This window comes from Diceros bicornis, chromosome 6 (assembly GCF_020826845.1).
Source record: "Diceros bicornis minor isolate mBicDic1 chromosome 6, mDicBic1.mat.cur, whole genome shotgun sequence".
In the NCBI taxonomy this organism is placed as follows: Eukaryota; Metazoa; Chordata; class Mammalia; order Perissodactyla; family Rhinocerotidae; genus Diceros; species Diceros bicornis.
The window spans coordinates 78,622,731-78,647,326 of record NC_080745.1 but is presented as its reverse complement, the minus strand read 5'-3'; the positions used below and the strand labels follow the sequence as shown (position 1 = coordinate 78,647,326).

The window sequence follows — 24,596 nt, the reverse complement described above, 5'->3', positions numbered from 1 at the left end:
TTAGGAGGTAGAGAGTGGGTGACTTGGGACACATGAGCAGGTCTAGGCAGAGGCTGCAGTGCCCCAGGCCTGCAGACATTCTTCTGCCTTTATGGACTCTAGCCCTCTGCCACAATCATGTGCCACCAAATTCTTGGCCAGGCATTGGCATTCAAGCTTGATTTCTTCGTCCTTGTTTATAGAATTGGAAGTACAAGATCAGCACAATGTATGTTATGTATGGTAATGATCAATCCTAATGTCAGCAGAGCTAAAAAAATAAGCCTCAAACAAAATTAATAGGAGTATTACTCAATTCAAGTGACTAGGAAGAGTACCACTCAGGGAAAGTGAATTATTATAAACTGAAGAAAGCTTAGACTTCTACCTGAAATGTTTCCTTCTAAAGCTGCTTCAAATTAAAGTCTTCCAGAAGCCAAGTGCACAATTTTCCACTTAATCAGGAGATGATATATTTCTCCCCCCAATTTTAGATATGATGCTGGTGTATTTTTAGGGGTGTTGTGAATTAATAATTACCTGGTACTTAAAACATGTACCTTAACGCTGAAATTTTCTCTGAACTTCGTAGCTAAGTAGGGTACAGGACATAAAACATTAAAATTTAAAATATATGTCCAGTTTTTGCAAATATACATAATTTGAAAATAAGTGTTTGTACTGCATTAATGAGTCACTTTATTATGGTATAAAAAAGGAAATCATGTTTGACTATGAATCAACTTAATTTATAGCATTATTCATAAATACAGAGAAATGATCAAGTAGCAGGAGGACTAAGTGTGATCAAGAGAGGTGAGAGAGCTGCTTTTTAAATTGGGAGAAATAGTGAGTTTTTATACTGATTGGCATAAATAAAAATTTAGTAGAAAAGGAAACGTTGATAAGACAGGAGAGAGAGGAGAAATTTTAGAACAATGTCCGGGTAGGTAAAAGGCGATGATGACCTTGGAACTCGAGGGATGACCTCGAGGGATGACCCAGTGGTGAGTTCCCTGGGTTTGCAGGGCTTTTGTTTGTTTTTGCTTCCTATAAATCCCCACCTGGGTGCTAGAGCAGCTGCAATCTGGAAGCACCAATAAATTTATACCAAAAAAAAAAAGCACTAAGAAAATCCTGCTGCTGAGACTGCAGGGTGGAGCCCTGTAAAGCATTCCCATCCTGCACTAACATAAGCAGAGGTGGAGCCTGAGTTGCTGCAGGAAATATAGCAAGGTGTTAAGCTTTACTAAAGTTCAATGGCAGGTACACAATTTTTAAATTATATTACATATACTATAAAAGTATGTATACTATATATATATGAAAGTGTATATACTATACTTTTCAGCATATTTTAAGTTTTCATAATTAAAAAAAGATAAACTGTATTCTGCATGTTTAAATATATTACTGACTAGAAACAATTATTTGAAAACTTTGTGAACAGAAAAAAATACCAAGGAGATACATTTCAAAGCAGGAGAAACCAAACACTACATAAATCAATCTTCTGATTTCATAGACTGAGCCCTGAAGGTTGAAACAATCATAAATGATATAGCTAGTTCTTAAATATTTTGGCAAACAATCAGCAAACTATCTCTGGTAATTCCAGGAAAACCAGAGGTTGGCAATTAATTTCCCAATTGTATCTAAAAACGAAGCCTACAAATATGGGTAAAATGGATATAAAGAAGAACCACTCTTCTTTATACCTCTCTCACTTTTTGTATGAACTTGATAGACCTTAAATTGAATCTGAGCCTCTTCACACTTCTGGCTTCAAATTCTAATTGCATAGATGAAAAAAATCCAGAAAACAAAGAAATATTTGACATCTTTTGTATTGTTAAGTTAGTTTGACTTGCATAGTGTGAAGAGAAAAAGAAAAATATAATTTTTTCAACAATAGAGTAAATATATATAATTATTTAATATGAGTAAAGTGTTTAGTCATTTAAAGTATCTATGTTTAGAATTTTTAGTGTGTAAAATATCTATGTGTATCAGAGGAAAAAAGAAATCTAAAAAGTTCCGCAAAATTAAAGATGAAAGATGAAGTAATAACACTGAAGACTATAATAAAAAGAGAGCTAAGTAAGTTAAAACTGTAAAAAACAAAACACAAACAAAAAAGTAATGATATAATGGCAAAATTAAACATAATAGAATCAGAAAATAAAATAAACAGAAGAATGAATCAGTGCTGTGTAGGTAATATCTGAAAAAGCCTCCCAGAATAGAACAGAGATGAAAATTACTCATGAAGAATAATAGACACAGAAATTTTCAATATATGCATGAATAATGTTGTTAAAGCAGACATAACAAATTGAAAAGAAGCACATACAATATATGTTAAATATATGATAGAAAAAATCTGTTGAAGACCAAAACCTAAATATTGAAAGGAAATACCATGCATAAAACATAAAAAGAATTTAGCATTATTCATAATAGCCCAAACGTAAAAACAACCAAATGTCCATCAATTGGTGAATGGTGAATAAAATACGGCATCTCCATACAATGGAATATTATTTGGCCATAAAGAGGAATGAAGTGCTAATATCTGCTACAACATGGGTGAACCTTGAAAACATTATGATAAATAAAAGAAGCCAGTCACAAAAGACCATATATTCCATGACATCATTTACATGCTACATCAGAGTAGACAAATCCGTAGAGATGGGAAGAAGGTTGCCAGGGGCTGGGGAAAGGGAGAATGAGGAGTGACTGCTAACATGTATTGGGTTTCTCTTAGGAGTGATGAAAACGTTCTAAAATTAGATTTTGAAATAGAATTGAAAGTTGCACAACTTTGTGAATATACTAAAAAATATTGAATTGTACACTTTAAAAGGGTGAGATTTTTGGTATATGAATTATATCTCAATAAAGCTATTATTAAAAAAATACTATAGACATCCAGGCACATCCATGTGGGCATGTGAGCACGTGCGCGCACACACACACACACATTCACACAGACAAATGAGTTATTTACAAAGAAAGATCAGGCAAGATGCCAAGTATTCTTAAGTAAAAATATATATCAAAAGACAAGAAACTGGAACACTATTTATGAATATGTATGCTCAGCCATGCTGTCTACATACAAAAACAACATAGTGATAATTTCTGGGAAGCAAATGCCCTAAAAGTATATGACCTACATACTCATCATGAAAAAAAATTATTCATACACATACTACAACTAAGAGACAAATACAAATATGAAAATAGCATAGCAAAAAGATCTGGCAGTGAATAGATGACAGATTTAAAGTTAAAATAAAAGAAGAAAACAGAGTTATCTTTGTATGTTTAAAATAATATTGTTGGGCCGGCCCCGTGGCTTAGCGGTTAAGTGCGCGTGCTCGGCTACTGGCCGCCAGGGTTCGGATCCCGGGCGCGCACCAACACACCGCTTCTCCATCCATGCTGAGGCCGTGTCCCACATATAGCAACTAGAAAGATGTGCAACTATGACATACAACTATCTACTGGGGCTTTGGGGGGAAGAAAAAGGAGGAGGATTGGCAATAGATGTTAGCTCAGAGCCGGTCCTCCTCAGCAAAAAAAAAAAAAAAAGAGGAGTATTAGCATGGATGTTAGCTCAGGGCTGATCTTCCCCACACAAAAATAAATAAATAAATAATAATAATAATATTGTTTACCAAAAAATATAAAACAACTAAAATGCTACTAAAATAATAAATGATTTCAGTATTGGCCAGATATAATATAAAAATATAAACACCTACAGCTCTTATTTGGGTCTATTTCACTACATTGGTGATTATGCCTATCTCTCCACCAAAAAAACACACTGTCTTAATTCCTGTAACTACATCGTTAGCCCTAACATCTAAGATCTCCAGATTTCTTTCAACGCATATCCTTTGCTTATAACAAAGCTGTGAGGAGAGTACAGACTGTTTGAGTCCTATAGGGTTTTTCAGAAATTAAACACAAGATAATTAATGCATAATTAAAGTACATGTGGAAACTGAAATCAAGAACGATGTCGGGGCCAGCCTGGTGGCCTAGTGGTTAAGTTTGCACATTCCACTTTGGCAGCCTGGGGTTTGCTGGCTCGGATCCAGGGCACGGACCTACTCACTGCTCATCAAGCCATGCTGAGGCAGCGTCCCCCATAGAAGAACTAGAAGGACCTGCATCTAGGATACACAACAATGTACTGCGGCTTCGGGGAGAAAAAAGAAAAAAAAAGAGGAAGATTGGCAACAGATGTAAGCTCAGGGCCAATCTTCCTCAAAAAAAAAAAAAAAGAATGATGTCAAGAAAGATAATAAGAGAAAGACAGTCAGGCAGGCGAAAAAGTATTAAATGGATAAAATATTACATGGAGTGCACAGGATTTCAGTGAAAGGCAGCAATAAGGAGAGGTGGAATATTGCTTCCAAGGGGATGAAATTTTTCAATGGGCAAAGAAAAGCAATTATTTGCCAGTATCAAAGGGAGCAAGGCAGATACCATTCCCATATCCAGATTCTAAGGTATTAATATTGGAAAAGCAAAAACAGTCAACACTTCCCTTAGAGGACAGCCAGGTTTCAGGATACAACCAGTTTCAGTTAAAGCAAAATAGTAGAGTTCCAAAAAGGCAACAAGAATATACTTGGTGATTTAATTTAAAAAACAATAATTTGTTTTTTAAAAAAGAAAGAATAACACTCCAGAACCAATGAGCATACTTAGCTTCCAGATTTTGATTTCTAAATACCATTCTTCAACATGAGGAACCACGGCTTCTTACAAAAATGGTTGATTCCAGGGATAGGTCAGGAAAAGAACAAGATGTCTGAAATATCTTGTAATTTCAGAAAATAAGGAAGTACTCAGAAAATGACGGAGTCATGCCAAAAGGACACAGGAGCCAATTTGAGGGGGTTCCCATAGCCAAATCTAGAGCCATTTCAGATATAGAATAAATAATGATAGTACTTTATTATAAGCCATAAAATAAAAAATATATCCATGGGTCCATACTGATATAAGCAAATAATTAAATAAACAAATAAATGAGCAAGAAGAGACAGCTCTTCGTTATAGTTAGTAAATGTAGAAGAAATAACGAAATAGAAAATCACCATTTCGCAAGTACATTAATAATAATTCAGGTAAGAATAATCAATGTATAATAAAGATAGTGGGTAACAGTATGATGAGAAATAGGATATTTACATAACCTCAAATAATTTCCCCATAATATACTCACTAAATACAAAAAGAACCAGGAACTTTAGAGTGTAGAAGCTGGCAGACACCACATATTAACAAGTGACCGAAGATAACAGTACCAATAATGGGACAAATTGATACCATACGCTTCCCAATAAGATACACTGACAGACACACATCACTGCCTAACCTGAATTTAATCATGAAGAAACATCAGACAAATCCAAATTGAGGGATATACTATAAAATAACTGTCCAATATTTTTCAAAGGTCAAGGTCGTAAAAAAAAATTTCCAAATTTTTTTGTGTCTGAAATTATTTCACATTGAAAATTTCGAAAGAACTTTTTAAAAAACTGTCTATAGGGGCCGGCCCGGTGGCGCAAGCGGTTAAGTGCGCGCGCTCCGCTGCGGCGGCCCGGGGTTCGCTGGTTCGGATCCCGGGCGCGCACCGACGCACTGCTTGGTAAGCCATGCTGTGGCGGCGTCCCATATAAAGTGGAGGAAGATAGGCACCGATGTTAGCCCAGGGCCGTCTTCCTCAGCAAAAAAAAGAGGAGGATTGGCGGATGTTAGCTCAGGGCTGATCTCCTCACAAAAAAAAAAAAAAAAAAAAAAAAAAAAAAAAAAAAAAACTGTCTATATGTCCTCAAGTTTCATCCATGTTGTATATTGCATTCATCCATCAGTGGACATTTAAGATGTTTCCACATCTTGGCTATGTTGAATAGTGCTACAGTGAACACTGGAGTGCTATTATCTCTTCCAGATCCTTATTTCAATTCTTTTAGACAAATACCCAGAAATGGTATTGCTGGGGCTAAGTGAAATAAACCAAACACAGAAAGACAAAAGCCGCATGACTCTACTTATATGAAGTATCTAAAATAGTCAAACTCACAGAATCAGAGAAAAGCATGGTAGTTCCAAGAGCATGGGAGGAGAGAAAAGAGGGGAGTTACTAATCAACAGACATGAAGTCTCAATTATGCAAGATGAATAAGTTCTAGAGACCAGCTGTACAACATTTTTCCTATAGTTACCAATACTATATTGTACATTTAAAATTTTGTTGAGGGTAGTTTTCATGTTAAAAATAAAACAAAATAAGATAAATTTTAATTTAATTTAGTTTTAAAAACTGCCAAGTTGGAAAAAAAATAAATAAAATTATCTTAAAACTATGGTATGCTGATGGTTACAAGAGAATAGATAATGACATGCATAAAGATATTAAGGATAAATTAAAGAATAATAATTTTGAGAAATATTTTCTTTGTGATGTCATGCTTGGAGAAGAAACAAATACATAAAAAGTATATATTAGTTTCTTATTGCTGCTGTAACAAATTACCACAAACTTGGTGGCTTAAAACAACAAGACTTTATTCTCTGCGGAAGTTTGAAGTCCAAATTAGTCTTACAGGGTAAAACCAAGGTGTTAGGGACTATTCCTTCTGGGGGCATTCAAAGAGAATCCATTTCCTTGCTTTTTCCAGCTTCTAACGACTTTTCATCCCTTGGCTGATGGTCCCTTCCTCCTATCTCTCCAACACCTTGCCTCCATCATCACATCTCCCACTACTGTAGTCAAATCTCCCTCTGCCCTCCTTTCATAAAAACATTTGTGATTACATTGGGTCCACCAGGATAATCTCCCCATCTCAAGATCCTTAATTTAATCATTACATTACATTCATCATGTAAATTCCTTTTTGACATTTAAGGTAATATATCAAAAGGTTCAGGGATTAGGATGTGGACATCTTTTGGAAGGGAGGGGCATTCTTCAGCCTACCACAGTGTCAGTACATGGATAAAAGACTGGGAAAATATCTAACACAATGTTAGCAAACAATTTTCTCTGGGTAGAGGAATTATCAGGTATTTTAATTTGCCTTTTTGTCTACCTCTTTTCTAAAATGAATACACACTACTTCAATAATTAGGCCAAAAAAGGGGAAAATTTTTAAAAGGAATGTTCAATTTTTTTCTTTTGATTTTTGATCTTTAACCTGTTTTTCACATGATTTTACACTTATGTGTTAAGTAAAGATTTGTATGGTTATATATCCTTCCAAAAATGGCATATCTCATTCCTAATACACTTAACTTCTTAGGTATAAGCTAACAAAAACATGTAAGATAATTAGTCTCTCCTCCTAGTCTTATATGACTAGAGCAAACCAAGGGTGAAGTTCCAATGTCCAGCAGCAGATTTTTTCAGGTAGTTCAGTCAGTACTGGACTAGGAGTCACGGAGCAGAAAAAAGTGACTACTATTTACTACAAAGAATTACTAACAAATTATATAAAGGGCCCAGCCCGGTGGCGTAGCAGTTAAGTTCGTGTGATCCACTTCAGCGGCCGGGGGGTTCACCGGTTGAGATCTTGGGCGCAGACCTACTCATCGCTCATCAAGCCATGCTGAGGTGGCATCTCACATGGAAGAACTAGAAGGACCTACAACTAGGATATACAACTATGTACTGGGGCTTTGGGGAGAATAAAGAAAAAAGAGGAAGATTGGCAACAGATGTTAGTTCAGGGCCAATCTTCCCCAAAAACAAAAAAAACTTGACTTGTAAAGATCACATCATCATGCCATTAAAAAAAATTACCCCCTGATTGACATCTATCAAATATGTAATATGTAAAAAAGAAAAATTATATACAAAATTAAGCTCATGAGTAAAACACAGTATGACAAAACGAGTTTCAGCAAATACAATATCAAGAGAAAAGATTTTTAACATATAAAATGTTTAAGGAGGTCAGATGATTGGAAAGTGATGACTAAAAATTTATATATAGAAAAAGACATTTTGAAAGAGAACTTGAACTATGAAGAAAGTTTCTGAGTGCATTATATATTTGGGGTGATGAGCAAATAGTAAATATTTGTTTTGCTCTTTTAACAAAAGCTACATAAAATAACGTATTTTTTTCAGAAAATAGTAACCAGTGATAAAAATAACCAAAGTGTATAATGGAAATAACTATACATCTGAGATCCAAGAAGGCAAACATGCCAGGATCACAAATGAAATTAATTTTGATTTGTGTATGCTATTATCAATGGCACTGTTCATACAAATTTCAGCTCATTTGGGAACCAGAATAATTATTATATAAATTTTGAATTGTTTTAGCAATTTTTTTTAATTTTTTAATTTACATATCCTTTGCAGTGAAAATTAGTTCCTAATAACACTAATGTATTATTTGCTGTATCCTACAATATATGTATGTTTCAAAATTCCAATTTTTTTTTTTAGAAGAAATAACAAGTGTTGGAGAAGATGTGAAGAAACAAGAACTCTCATACACTGCTGGTGGGAATGCAAACCGATACAGCCACTATGGAAAACAACATAGCGATTTCTCAAAAAATTAAAAATAGAAATATCACATGATCCAGAAATTTTTAATTTGAATATTTTGAGAAAGACACTGAGGACTAATGATTTGCTTTTTTCATTAGTTAATGTTGTATTTCACACTTAATTTAGCATTATCCACAGTATTTAAGGAGATCTCCATCGTAATCACCATTTATTACCTGGGTTGTTATGCAGGTTAATTATCCTCAGTGAGATTCCATGGTAAAATGGGGATAAAACTGCCTATCTCATAGGATTGCTTTGTGGGTTAAAGATAATTGTCCGAGATTGTATTTGGCTTAGAGAAGACTGTCTCATAAAACAAAGGCATTCAATAAATGTTATTTCACTTTCCTTAATCACTATATTGGCTCTGAATGAATTTGAAAAGATTTCAAAAGTCAAACAGGTTCTCATACATGCAATTTTATATGTAGTTATTTATTTGTTCATTAATATATGAGTTCATGATCATATATTAAGCCATCCTGAGGGCTCTAAAAAGGATGCACATGAACTTTGACAACAATATCAACAATCCAAATATGTTTTGAACAATGGCATATGTATAAATATATGTATTTGCCAACTTAGACAATTGTTTAGTAAACGATAAAACTTATGTGAATATAAGTTCAAGTATATTCACAGTCTCAATGTCTCATAATCATATTTAACATGTAGCTCCAGGAATACACCTCAGAAAAAGAACTAAAATGGTCTCTTTCATGCTCTATTGCCCTCACCAAGCTTTGACAAGTGTGCAGAGTGATTATTTTAAAATTAAAATTTAACATTTTACTTTCCTCTTAACACCCTCAATGGCTTCCTACTTTTCTTACGATAAAGACGCAAACCCTTACATGTTCTATAAAGCACTGCAGATCTCAGTGGATCTGCAGATCCTGCATATCCCACATACCCCATCTCTTGCCTCTCTTCACCGAGTTCTATGGGTTCCAGTGTTTGTATCCCACATGCCACGTTCTTTCTAACCACAGACCTTTCTGCATGCTGCCCCCACTGATTCTACTTCTTCCCACCCTCACACCATTACCACTCCACTACCAAGTCATCTTTCACACCAGAGTTCCATCATTCTCTTGCCTCATCTACTCCTCCTCCTTTTCCCACTAATTAGGTCAGGCTCTCTTGTAATAATTTCCCAAAGCATCTATAATTCTCATTCCGAGTTCTTATGACAATCATATCTAGGTAATTTTATAATAGGTTTATTATCTATTTTCCCTACTAATTTATAAGCTTCAATGGAGCAGAACTTGTTTTATTCACTGTAATATCCCCAGAGTCCAACAAAGTAGTTGGTCAATAAATATATGTTGAATGAATAAACAAAAGTGAGTCAATTCCAATAACTGACACTCTCTCCAATTTCTAATAGTGTAACTCTTCAGTAAGTAAATTAAGGAGAAAAAACTATGTCAACCTGGTGAGTACTAAATTAAAAAATTAACATTAAAATGTTTTGCACATAATAAATATTCAATAAATATTAGTTTTCCTTGCTTGCTGAACAGTACTATCCATGCTTACAATTATTAATTAAGAATTTCTATTGAGCTTGGAACATTTAGAATAATTCCAGAGGTAAAATCTACTGTGGGAATTTTGCAAGTTGAATATTTGTTAGATATAGTATCACAGAAAAAGCACAGAACCTTTGTTATCCACACTCTGAAAATGACTGATTGTGTGGTCTAGGATATACACTTAAACTCATTGGGTCTGACCTTTTCCATCAATGACTACAAGAGGATGGACGATGATCACCAATGCCGATACATCAATGATTCTAATTTAGGGGTTTTCAAATAATATGCCAGATCTCTTCAGAAGCCACTTTCCTTTGTTTCATAGTATCTCCAAGTAGCTAAACTTTCCATTATTTTGCAATGACCTATGAGAATCTGCTTAGATTTTATTTGAAGCAAATGTTCCACAGGCTAAGTAGAAAAATAAAGCTTGAAGTTCATTTTTATTTAAATGAATGACTGATGCTTAAGGTTCTTCAATGATGAATTGTACTACTTTATGTAAATAAATTTAAAAATTAATGTAAAGCAACTTTTACTTGATAACCTATAACATGACCTTCAAACATTTTTGGTCAAACACCCAATGAATAAAAATACTTTCCCGGGGCCAGCCCGGTGGCGCAAGCGGTTGGGTGCACGCGCTCCGCTGCGGCGGCCCGGGGTTCGCTGGTTCGGATCCCGGGCGCGCACCGACACACTGCTTGGTAAGCCATGCTGTGGCGGTGTCCCATATAAAGTGGAGGAAGATGGGCACCGATGTTAGCCCAGGGCCGTCTTCCTCAGCGAAGAAAAAGAGGAGGATTGGCGGATGTTAGCTCAGGGCTGATCTCCTCACAAAAAAAAAAAAAAAATACTTTCCCATACAGCCACAATACAGTATATTCCTTTGTTTATTGATAATTTATATGTGTATTGTCATTATATATTTACTGAAAACGTGTCACCTGTCATATACTTTTCTAAGTATGTGTTCCAACAAGAGAAGGTCCTGGGTTCACAGACTTTCATTCTAGTGAGTAAAGAAAATCCACATGCAAGTAAACAAACAAGAGAGAGAATTTCAAACTGTGTAAGTGTTAGAATGGGGGGAAAAAAGGTTATTGTGATACCCAAGGGAGTCCATTTTAGGTAGGAGTGGAATATTAGCTAGAGATGGAATATTTGAGGCAGAAAAATAGTAAATGCAAAAGCCATGATCTAAGATAAAGTCGGGGATATTTAAGAACAAGCAGTTTAAGTCATTAAGGACTTTTATAAAAGTAAAAGTCACCATATAAATTCCCAAAATGCTCAGGAATCTAATCCTGGACTCTTTTTATTCATTGATTGCTATACCATTATGGAAACCAGTATAGTCAGAGTTACAGTATACCTGGATATCTATCAGGTGGGAATTTCTCACTATTCTTCCTTTTCATGATTTTACTAAATATTCTAAAAGTGTATTATTTAAAATGAATTTTAAGATAATTTATTCTAATGCAGATGCTTCAAAAAACTGAACTGAATGAAATTCCAATCAGAACTGCATAAAATTTATATATCAATTTTGGTAAGTATGATATTTTCATATGAAGACATTTGAGAAAATGGTATGAATTTTTAATTGTTTAGATCCTTTTTTTATTTCCTTCAACATGTTGTTTTATTTTACTCATATAAAAACAACTCAGGTTAAATATATTGCTAATTTTTGTTGCTCTCGTTTTATCACCTGTGGTCAAGAGGGTGGGCTATAGACCCAGACTGCCTGGATTGAAACCGACTTTGCCGTTTCCCAGCTGTGTGATCTTACACAGATTAATTAAACCTTCTCTGCCTCTGTTCCCTAAAATAAAAAAGGGGGATAATAAGCATACCCTTCTCATTTGAAGATTAAATAAGCTAACAAATATAAAAAGCTTAGAATAGCCTGGCACAGTAAGTGCTCAATAAAGGTTAACTAGTATTATCATTATTCTAAACTCAGGTGGTTGCTTTCTACTTTGGACAAAAACTATGTTTTATTTAATAAATGTTGTTAAATAATGAGCTATATATCTCTGAAGAAAATTCTTCACAATAAGAATATTATATATGTTATAACCTCTTTTATGTGAAATTGTTCTCAGGACACGATTTTTTAGAAAGGCATGCAGTATTTAGAATATACTTCATCAGCCCATTCAGAATCTTTATGCAAATAAGCAACTATTAACCCTTGCTCCAGGCAGATAAGCCCTCACTAGGTTCCATGGCTTAGTTAGAAAAGTAAGGGATACCAGCTGCCCTCTTCCTTGCAGCTGGGCACCTTGGCAGAGGACACAGACTGGACGACTCCACTTGGGAGCCCTGGTGGGAGGTTTCCAAACATATTTATTTTCTTCCTTAAACTGTTTTGTTTTATTTAATTCTTTTTACAGTGAGTCTGTAATCTACACAACCAGGATAACACAACACTTGTATTATAAAATATATAGTCAAATAAATTTTTCATCTCTCTTCTAGATTAATTCAATAGCAATTTTTTTCTCTCAGCTATTTTTAACTTTCTCATAACTGTGCTATATTATCCTGCATTTTGGAATATGCTAAAATATTAAACAATTCTGAAATGAACATTGAAAATTACTGGGATATTTAATAAAAATACTGATGAATCAAAGAATAAGGTTACAATGCCAACCATGTGGCTCATTTCTGTTTTGTCAGATAATCCTCAATCCATCATGTCTTCAATCTGTGCAACATAAGAATTTAGATTCTCTGTGTTCATCAAGGGCACTTCTGCTCTATTTGCAGATGGACCAGCCACATCCTACTTAAACAGCTATTTACATTGACTGGTTCAAAAGCCATATAAGGGGCCGGCCCAGTGGCACAGTGGTTAAGTTCGCACACTCCGCTTCAGCAGCCCAGGGCTCGCAGGTTTGAATGCCGGGCATGGACCTGCATACCACCCACCAAGCTGTGCTGTGGCGGTATCCCACATACAAAGTAGAGGAGGATGGGCACAAATGTTAGCTCAGAGCTGATCATCCTCAGGAAAAAGAAGAAGATTGGCAACAGACGTTAGCTGAGGGCCAATCTTCCTCACCAAAAAAAAAAAAAAACCTCATATAAAACATTAACGAAATACAATATATTTAGTTTAAAACAGGAAAATTCTTTTATTCCATTTTAGAACAAAACAAATAATCACATTAAATACAAGGTTAATTCAAGTTTTAATTGCTTTCATTGTTTTGTATGACATAGGATTTTAAGTAAATAAATTGAGATTAATATTTCTTTTTTTAATTTATAGCTATACTAACATTTATTAGAAATATTATCTCTCGTTTATCAAATAAAAGAAAAAATCAAATCCAATAAAATAATATGCTTATAAATAATGTCTTTCAGTCCAAGACATAAAGATTAATTAAATAAACCAGTAATAATTAAAGAGTTTAGAGTGAGATGAATGGATAAATATTTCATTCTTTTGGTAATATAAACTAAGGTAAGATGTGATGAGTGGGAGAGGTGAGCACTGAATGTAAAGTACTAATTAAATACCTTGCTCTTAAAAGAGGCAGTGTATTATTATCATCACAAAATTGTACCCTAAACTCTAAATGGCAATAGAAGAAATACAAAATAAAACAGTAATTTTTCAAAGAGGAAAAGGTGAAATAAGCCAAAACATGTTAGATTGCTTGGAAATATACTAAAACACAATAATTAGCAGTTTGGACTTTATAAGTATTTAAAGAATTAATGTATAGGAGCAGAAAGTAGACAACTGGAGAAAGTGACTTTTTGTCCTCGGACTCTACTCACTGAAAGATACCATCTATCTAACATTTTCATAGTCCAGTCTTTCATTTTGTGTTTCAGGTTTTCTTTGTTATAACTGTTATTATAATTGAAAAGAAAGCATTTAAGAAAAAAGAAACTACACCACTTTGTGACTACTACTTTATACTTGCCAAGATAAATTGAGTAATTCAGCATTTACAAGGGTCAATCAAATTAGATATCATTGCAAAAAACTTTCTTTCTTCTTCCATGTGAGGCATGACAGCTTTCTAATACATTCAGTTTTGGGTTTTAAACTGAAGTTTGAAAAACTACTAAAACTGTCTATTGGATACAACTGCTGGTGTATTACTTTCAATTAAGTTAACACCACGTTGCACTCAATTGCTTTAAGTTACAGTGTGGACCTGCATTTTAAGTTTCACTTGAATCTTTAAAAGCAGAATAGTTTCCATTAACACTATTACAAGAACTATTGACCTTTTCTCTTTTTTAACACCATTTCTTTCAAACATTATTAAGCTTTAAAGGTCTCATAACAAATGACACGACTGCCATCTAGTGCTTAATGACCATTCCTTTTTTAAAAGAGAGTGAGAGTCCTAAATAATCTAGAGATGAGCTGTCCAATATGATAGTCACTATTCACATGTGGCTATTGAGCAATCGAAACGTGACTGATTTTAATTGACATTACTATAAATATAGAATACAGACTGTATTTCAAACACTTAGTTTGAAAAAAAACTAAAAAAAAAAGTAAGATATCTCTGATGATTTTTTAATACTGTTACATGTTAAAATTACATATTTTAGATATGTTGAGTTAAATAAAATATATTATTAAAATTGATTTCACCTGTTTCCTTTTACTTTTTTGTACAGCATTGATCTAGAAGAAAAATTCTCTTAGTCTTAAACACAAAAGCTTAAATATTAGGGGGCCCCATGGCCAAGTGGTTAAGGTTCTGCATGCTCTACTTCAGCAGTCCGGATTTGCAGGTTCGGATCCCCGGCGCAGACCTACTCCACTCATCAGCCATGCTGTGGAGGCATCTCACATACAAAAAATAGAGGAGGACCGGCACAGATGTTAGCTCAGGGCTAATCTTCCTCAAGCAAAAAAAGAGGAGGATTGGCAACGGATGTTAGCTCAGGGCAAATCTTCCTCTCACACACACAAAAAAAGCTTAAATATTAGTATATTTATTATTTCTAAAAAATGAAATATAATTTATAGGTGTCCATAACTGTAACTAGGTACTCCTTTGGGACACAATAAAAGTTAAGATTCAAGAAGAATCAAAAAGGAATTTCTAATTTTAAAAAATAAGACAAAAATATATCCCCATAAAATCAAGAATGTTTGAAAGAAGAAAAACAAAATGAATGTGGAAAAGATAGAGAATAAAGATAATTTAAAAGACATAGAAAATAGATAATTTGAGCATCAGTAAGAATAATAATTGAAAACAGGTTGAAACATATTAAATATGTATGAGTCCATAAGTTTATGATACAAAAACAAAAAAACTAGTTGTCACCTTTGAGAAATATTGAGGAAACAATTCTTTACTTTGAAAACTGGTAAATAAAAAGAAAGTCTATTGCATTTATCACGCCTATCCTAGATGAACTGTAGCAGTGAGTAACCCAATATCTGATGAGAGGAAATTTGTTTTTACAGAAATTTTCCAATCAAAAAATGAAGAAAGAATTGGAATATCACAGTTTTGCAAGCCTAATCAATTACAATCTAAACATTGAGTATCAATGTCTGCTAAGAATGTAAAGAGAGACTAGCAAGCATTATGTGCTTCTGCTAGATGAAAAACACAAAACCACCTATGAAATAGTGTTTCCTCCAACACCAAATCTGAATCTGATTAAACCTCTAAATCAGGGTTTCTCAACCTCAGCACTCTGGAAATTCTGAGCCAGATAATTCTTTGTTCGAAGAAGGTTGTCTTGTGCATTGTAGGAGGTGTAGCAGCATCCCTGGCCACTACTCACCAGATGTCCATAGAACACATGCCCCATGCCCAGTTGTGATAAACCAAAATGTCTCCAAACAGTGTCAAATGTCCCATAACCAGAAAAAACACCTTAATAAGATTTGGGATTTTACATGCCACATTCTCAATAAAATTATGGAAATAATTAAAAGATGGTTTTAAAAAGATTTACCTAATTGGAAATGACAAAATTCTTACATATATATAAAAAGAAGATGACAAATTCAACCATAAACTATGTAGAAAATAATGTTATTAAGAAAACATACCAAATGTAGGCAAAACAAGAACAATTAAAAAGTATAAGAGAGAAGGAAATTACTAAACACAAAACCTAATACTGATGAACTAGAAAACAAAATCAGTGAAAAGGATGAATAAACCCAAAAGCTCATTCTATTAAAAAAAAAATGAGGAACAAAAAAGCTATGAATAAAAATGCACCAGACCCCGAGATCTGGGTTGAATTTAGCTAATCTTTGAAGTTTTTAATATTTAATATTCAACTAATTTAACTAATTTTAGTTAAAATAAATTTAATTTTAATATCTAATATTTTTAACTATTCCTATTCTAAAAGAAGAAAGCAATCTTCTCAAATTCATTTTTAAAAGCTATTACCGTAGTTACCCAATATGAAGATAGAAAAGAAAAACTAAAAATTACAGTGAAAGGTCATTTCATTAGGAAAAATAACATAAAAATATAGTTTGTATTCATTTATACTGAAAATAATCCTATACAAAATATAAACAATATTTAGCAGTGTCCCAAATAATACAACTTAACTTTAATGTTTGGTTTACTCCAGAATAAAAAGTCGTTTTACATTAGAAAATCAATTAATGCAACTTCACATTTAACAATGTACAGAAAAAAAGTCATTCATGATGAAGTCTTGTAGCACACTAATATAGACAGGAATTTTCTTAACTTGATATAGGGAATATTCCATAAAATATAGCAAACTCTCTACTTGACAGTGATGTCTACTACCATCGTTTTGACTCAGCACTGAAATAGAGATCCAAACCATCCCAATAAAGGGATAAAAAAATTGGAAAGGGAGAAATAAACTGTCATTATTTGCATGTAATATAATTAACTACATTTAAAAATCAAACAAATCTATAACCATTAGAATTAATAACAGAGTTCACTGAAGTTGATGAATATCATATCAATGTACTAAAATGAATTTTATTTTTATATATCAAACATAAATAGAAAATGTAATTTTAAAAGATACTATTTAAAACAGCAACAGAAGTATTAGGAAATTAGTATTTTACACATCTAACAAAACATGTTCCAGACATGGACACTTGAAATTGAGTTCAACATTATTAGTCATAAGAGAAATGCAAATTAAAACCACAAGATACTACCACACATACTCTAGAATGACTACAATCAAAAAGACAGACAACAAAAAGTGTTGACGAGGATGTGGAAAAACTGAAACATTTATAAATTGCTAGTGGGAACGTAATATGGTTACAGCCATGCTGTAAAATCATTTGGCAGTTTCTTAAAAAGTTAAACATAAGCTTATAATATGACCTGGCAATTCCACTCCTAGGAATCTACCCAAGGAAAATGAAAATATATGTCTACACAAAGACCATCTGAATGTTCATATTAGCATTTTTCATCATACCCAAAGCCTAGAAACAATCCCAGTGTTCATCAACTGGTGAATGGACCAAAAATAAAGTGGTATATCCATACAATGTTATACCATTTATTAATTTTAAAAACTAAAATTGCTATATTAACAAAGTAAAATAGAAACACCTTATGATCACCTCAATTGATTCACAAAAAGCATATGACATAAACAGACACTCATTCCTGACAAAAATGCTCAGCAAAGTAGGAATGAAAGAGAATTTCCTCAATTTGATAAAGGCATCTAGGAAAAACCTACATCACACTTAATGTTGAAAGACTGAATGCTTTCGCTCTAAGATCAGGAATGAGACAAGAATATTTGCATGCTCACCACATGTTTTCATATGGTACCAGAGTTAGTAGCCAATGCACTAAGGCAAGAAAAAGAAATAAAAAGGATCCAGAGAGGAAAGGAAAAAATCAAATTCCATTATTTGCAGAACTCATGATTATCTATGTAAAAATATGATGGAATCTACAAAAAAAGGTATTAAAACTAATAAGTGAGTTTAGCAAAGCTGAAGAATACAAAATCAATATAAAAATCAATTGTAGTTGTACATACCAGATACAATCAGAAATGAAATATTAAAAAAAATACTATTTACAATAGCATCAAAAATATAAAATATGTAGGGATAAATCCAACAAAAACTGAAATAACTACACAGTGAAAACAACCAAATATTGCTGAGAATAAACTGAAGAATAATTAAGGAAATAAAAGAGATATACTATGTTCATGGGTCAGAAGACTTACTATAGTAAGATATCAATTCTCCCCCAATTTATCTATAAACTAAACAAAATCTCAATCCACATCTTAGCATATGTTTTTGTGAAAACTGACAAGCAGATTCTAAAATTCATATGTAAACACAAAGGAAACGGAATAGCCAAAACAAGTTTGAAAAGAAAGAACAAAATTGGAGAATAAATACTACATGATTTCAAGACTTAGCTTTATAATAAGTCTTGAAATCATATAGTATTTATTCCCTGTATCAAGTTAATTATAATAGTGCTATATTGGCATAAAAATAAACAAATTAATGGAACAGAATAAAGAGTTCAGAAATAGTCTTATACAGTCTTATATATATATATGGATAACTGATTTTCGACAAAGGGGTAAAAGCAATTCATTGGTTAAAAGATAGTCTTTAAACAAATGGTGCTAGAACATTTTGATACCCACGTGGAGAAAAAAAATTTTGACCCATCCCTTGAAATGTATACAAATATTAACTCAAAATGGACTATATACTTAAATGGAAACCTAAAAATATGAAACTTTCAGAAGAAAACAGGGGGAAAATATTTGTGAGCTTAGGTTAGACTAAGATTTCTCAAAAGAACAAAGTGATAAATTGAACTTCGTCTAAATTAAAAACTGCTCTTCAAAAAAATACTCTCAATAGAGTGAAAAGACAAGCCACAAACTAGGAAAAAATATGTGCAAATCATACATCAGATAAAATACTTGTATCTTGAATATATACAGTACCCTGAAAACCCAATAATACAAACAATCCAATTTTAAAAATTTGGCAATGGATTTAACCTCATCAAATAAAATCTACATATGGCAAACAGTCACATGAAAAAATGCTTAACATCATTAGTCATTAGGGAAATGCAAATAAATGAATTAGATACCATTACACACCTATTAGAATGGCTAAAATTAAAAAGACTAACCATACAAAATGTTGCAAGATTTTGAAGAACTGAAACTCTCATACACTGCTGGTGAAATGTAAAATGGTACAACCATTAGGGAAATAGTTTGTTGTTTCTTAAAAAGTTTAACATACATCTATCATATGATCATTATCTAACGAAAGTATCTTTCAGCACAAAATCACTACAGCTTTTTAGTAATGACCAAAACTGCCCCCTGCAAAAATCTATTACAAAATTCTATTTGTTCAAAATTTATTCATAATGAAAAAGATTACATTAAAATCCAGCTGAGTTTACTCAAGTTCTATATTTTGTTCCATGTTCAGAATAAAATGTATTACTATTTCATTCTTCAGAGTAGGAAAAAAATGCACCAAATACAATTAAGAGAATATAGCAAAAAGATATTGTCTTTCTTAGCAATATATATGGAGTTGTATTATAAAATTGAAGAAATAAAAATGGTAACAGAAATGACAGCATCAGTTATGAATTTTTTTAACTAAATAATTGTACAAAACAACTATTTAAAATGAAAAAATATAAATACTTACAATAACATGTTCCTCTAAGTGGATTACCAACATAGCGATTTTCAGAGTCACATCTGTAGAAATGCAAAAACTCATTTACTATTAAACAACAAAATTCAAAAGCCTCATGTTTTTCTTTGAGCAAAAAAGTAATTAAACTCCACATTAAAACATCTTAAACACTACACCATTAATTTAAGTTTTAAAAACAAATCTTCAAAAGTCCTAATGTAGAAAGCCTATATGTGAGTATGAGTGAGAGAAGAAATAAGTGAAGACAAACACACACAAAAGGAATACAGGGGATGTCGTAAGGCAGATGCCATAAGATGATGAGTTTGGGGATATGTATTTCTCCTCAATAATATGAGGAGGAATTGAAAGTCTGGATAAAGATATAGAGACATTTTTAAGTAGAGGAAGAAAATTGTGGGAATTCATAAACCCACATTGTTTTCTACTTCCTGTATTCTTTGAAATTAATATACTTTTCCCCAGTTTCTACACCAATGAATCTGTATTTTAAAAAAGATCTCCTCAATTTTGTAATGGAGACTTTTCTCTAAATCATCCAACTCTAAATTCAGGAGCTCAAACTGAATTCATGGAAGCAGATTATAAAAAGTGAAAGAACATATGAGCATTCAAACTCATGAATTCTAAGTTAAATTAAATTCTTCAAAAATATGGTCAACTATAGCAGTGGGAGAAAATTATAAGTATTTTCAAAATTTCTGAGGTTAACATTTTTCAATCACTGTTTCTAGAATACAATTAAAGTGACAATTAGTGCCTAACAGAGATATAGCCTGGTTTTGCATAATGTTACTTCTTGGAACACCCTCCAAAATAAATTATTATAAAACGTATACAACAGGGTAACTGAATAAAGTGACAATATTTAAATTATGCATAAAAGTTTAAAAGGTGAGAAAGACCTTCTTAAAATGTCTTTATTTTAGTAGAGTTAACTAGAACAGAGGAATAATTTTAATACATATATATTATAATTAATAAAGGGCTAAACAGTTGAGAATAAGAAGCTAAATAATTAGGTTACACTCTGAATGCATTTTCCAGCCACGTGCTTGCTAGTTTTTCTATCTATGCAAAAAAATGAGTTGAAGAGTAAATCTTTTTCTACACTAACTACAAAATCAAAGTAAAAATGTAACAGCCTTTTATACCACTAACTTTATTCTTTGTGAAACAAAGGAACTTTGGAAGTTAGGTTTTTCATAACTGCTCCAAATGCTCCTTTTAAAATGTATGATACATGTAGCAGTTTTCTAGCTTTAGAAAATGATCATACTCATTATTGCTGGGTTAAGCACTTCAGAACCTATACTAGTCCTATACTATTGTTCCTTTCTTTAGGCTTGCCTCCTTAAATCCCATCACTTTGTACCAAGTATACATATATATATATATATGTATATATATACACTAAAGAACTGATTTACAATACCAATATAATTTCTTTTTCTGTTGCAAAAAATAAACTTGACTTATTCCAAGTGAGTATCTCAATACTACTTTTAGAATAGAAAAATATTCAACATAATATACCCTGCATTGTTATGCATTATACTCCCTACATATGTTACTTGCCTCAATAGATGGCTTTCAAAGTCCCATAGCAATCTAAAATGACTAACTTTGACAAATGACAAGGAATCTTAAGTACTTTTTACTTGATCTGTATGTTGACTTTAAGAGCTCTGGATACAAACTTATTTTCCAATATGAAAATTATAAAGTTTTCATTTTTGTTAATAGTATTCAGTTTATTCAAATTATATATTATATTGGACTGGAAATTATTGTAATATGTTTACCTTCAACATAACATAATTTTTACAAAGGAATGGTTAAAATTTTTTCTCCAAACCATAAATTTTCTCAGAAGGATGAATTATATGCTCTTGTTTAGGAAGTAACTTTTGCTAGCTTTCATTACTCAAACTCAGAATTTCAACAGAAATAAGAAATTAACACCATCTTTTTAAGAAGTAAACCGAAATACTTTACAGTGTTCTTGAAGGTATCCAATATAAGAATTACATTCTCTTTTAAATTTTCAAAATCAAAAAAGCAATTAGAAACATATTGTCAAAAGTGCTTTACATTAATCAATAATATTGAGATAATTTTGCATTATTAGAAGTATTTTCAAATGTATAATTATGAGTTGAGTTTAAATATCAATTTTTGGTAGTTTAATTTCAGGTATCATTTAAAGAATCACTAGTGCCTACAAACAACAAAGGATATAAATAGTTCCAAAGGAAACATAATAAAATTTTAGGCATAAAACTCAGCCTGAAAAACAAGAAAGTACATATAAATAAATGGAAAGACATTCCTTATTTTTCATTAGGACATCTCAACATCATCAGGAAGGTAGTTAATTTCAAAGATAATGTCTAATTAGATCCAACAAAATTTCCAAAGAGCTTAAAATGTGATAAAAAGTGAATCTTAAGGTTCACATGCACAAGTAAACATATAAGAATAGCTAGCAAAACAATGAAAAGGAAGAACTTTGAGGGGAGCTAAACCTAAAAGACATTAAAATATACCCAAAGTCTATATAATTAAAATAGTGTGGTATTAGCATATCAATAGAAAGACCAAAGTTACAGAACAGAAATTCCAGAAACAGGCTCAACTATCATATACTAAAAATCTAGTATATGATAAAAGTAATATTTTAAAGGACTGCAGTAAAAATAGTCTTTTTCACAAACAGTATTGAGACAACTGGATAGCCATTTGGAAAAATATAAAATCAGATCCAATCCTCACACGGTACACACACAAAAAAACTCTAAATGCATCAGAGACCTAAGTGTAAAAAGTAAAACTTTAAACATATTAGAAGAAAAGATGAGTAAATTGCACAACAACATAGATATAATGAAAGGCTTCCTAACCATGAATAAAATTCTAAATACAATTTTAAAAAGACTAAGAAAAAAAATAAAAATAAAAAATATTAAGAAATATGACTACATGAAAAAAATATTTGCATGGTAAAAAAAAAAATGCCACTAGTAAAGTCAAAAGACATAGGACAAATTGGGAGAAAATATATTTGCAACATATGTCACATAAAAAGGGCTAAAATCCCTAATTTATAAAGAACTCTTTAAAAATAAGGGGGACTGGAGTGACGTCAGCATCATAGCGGAGTGAGCTTTCCCGTAAACTCTTCCCCTGACAAGATACAACAAAAGGAACAGTCACAGACCAATAACGGACTCCTAGACAGTGAAAAGCAAGATCGGAAAGATCCACACTGCCACACATTTGAGAGAGGAACATGCTGGGCCCTCAGAGGAAGTGAGGAGAGGTAAGGAGAACTCCTCTCCCTCCCCATCAGATCAGTGATCCCAGTCCGAGTGAGTCCCAGAGAGGGGGGAGGGGCGGCCCTCTGCGGGGAAACTGTAGCTCTTCGGGCTCTCTCAGCCAGTGCGAAACTCCCTCATAGAGGACTCAGAACAGCTACAGGGCTACCATCAACATCTGAGCACTCCAGGAGAGCAGATAACGAGGGGCGAGCGAGAAGCCCCCTCCGCCAGGGACCCAGTGGGCAAAAGAGAGAGCCCCCCCTTCTCCGTACAAGCCAGACACTGCAGCTCAGGTGATCCAACCAGACCAAGCGGCCTGTGGATCACAGCAAACAGCTGGGGCAGAGCGCAGGAGGCTCAGATTACACAGCCCTTAACCCCCACACGGTGGCAGCGGTGGAAATTACACCAGATATTTCCAGGATGAGGAAAAATAAAGCCAATACAGGAACCACAATGCAAAGGTACATAAAATCACCAGACCAGAAGGAAAATGACAAGCACCCAGAAACCAACCCTGAAGACACAGAAATCCATAACCTAAACGACAGTGATTTTAAAATAGCTATCATAAAAAAAACTCAACAAAATACGAGATAACACAGACAAACAATTCAATGAGATTAGGAGTTTCTTCACAAAAGAGATTGAAATCATAAAGAAAAACCAATCAGTACTGATGGAGATGAAGAACACAATGGAAGAGATAAAGGAGAATCTGGAATCTTTAAAGAACAGAGCTGACAATATGGAGGAAAGAATTAGCATTATAGAGGATACGAATACAGATATGCTCCAGATGGAAGAGGAGAGAGAACTAAGACTAAAAAGAAATGAAGAAAGTCTCTGAGGAATATCTGACTCTATTAGGAAATGTAACATAAGAATTATAGGTATTCCGGAGGGAGAAGAGAGGGAAAGAGAACAGAGAGCCTATTCAAGAAAATAATAGCTGAGAACTTCCCAAATCTGGGGAAGGAGCAGGAAATACCAGTAAGTGAAGCCAATAGATGGAACACTTCCTAACTCTTTCTATGAGGCCAACATCACCCTGATACCAAAGCCAGACAAAGACAATACAAAGAAGGAAAATTACAGGCCAATATCGCTAATGAACATAGACGCAAAAATCCTCAACAAAATATTGGCAAACCGAATACAGCAATACATTAAAAAGATCATACACCATGATCAAGTGGGATTTATACCAGGGACGCAGGGATGGTTCAACATCCGCAAATCAATCAACGTGATACACCACATCAACAAAACAAAGAATAAAAACCACATGGTCATCTCAATAGACGCAGAGAAGGCATTTGACAAGATACAACATCCATTTATGATAAAAACTCTCAACAAAATGGATATAGAAGGAAACTACCTCAACATAATAAAGGCTATTTATGACAAACCCACAG

General features: G+C 33.1%; 1 protein-coding gene across 3 annotated transcripts in view; it reads right to left on the bottom strand.

The window, feature by feature from the left end:
* Window positions 1–24,596, bottom strand: part of ATRNL1 (attractin like 1) — a 739,265-nt gene that overhangs the window by 472,508 nt on the left and 242,161 nt on the right. For all 3 annotated transcript variants that reach the window (XM_058544074.1, XM_058544075.1, XM_058544076.1), the window contains one exon: window positions 19,844–19,896. In XM_058544074.1, the coding sequence (XP_058400057.1) occupies window positions 19,844–19,896 (53 nt within the window). The remainder of the gene's footprint in view (window positions 1–19,843; window positions 19,897–24,596) is intronic.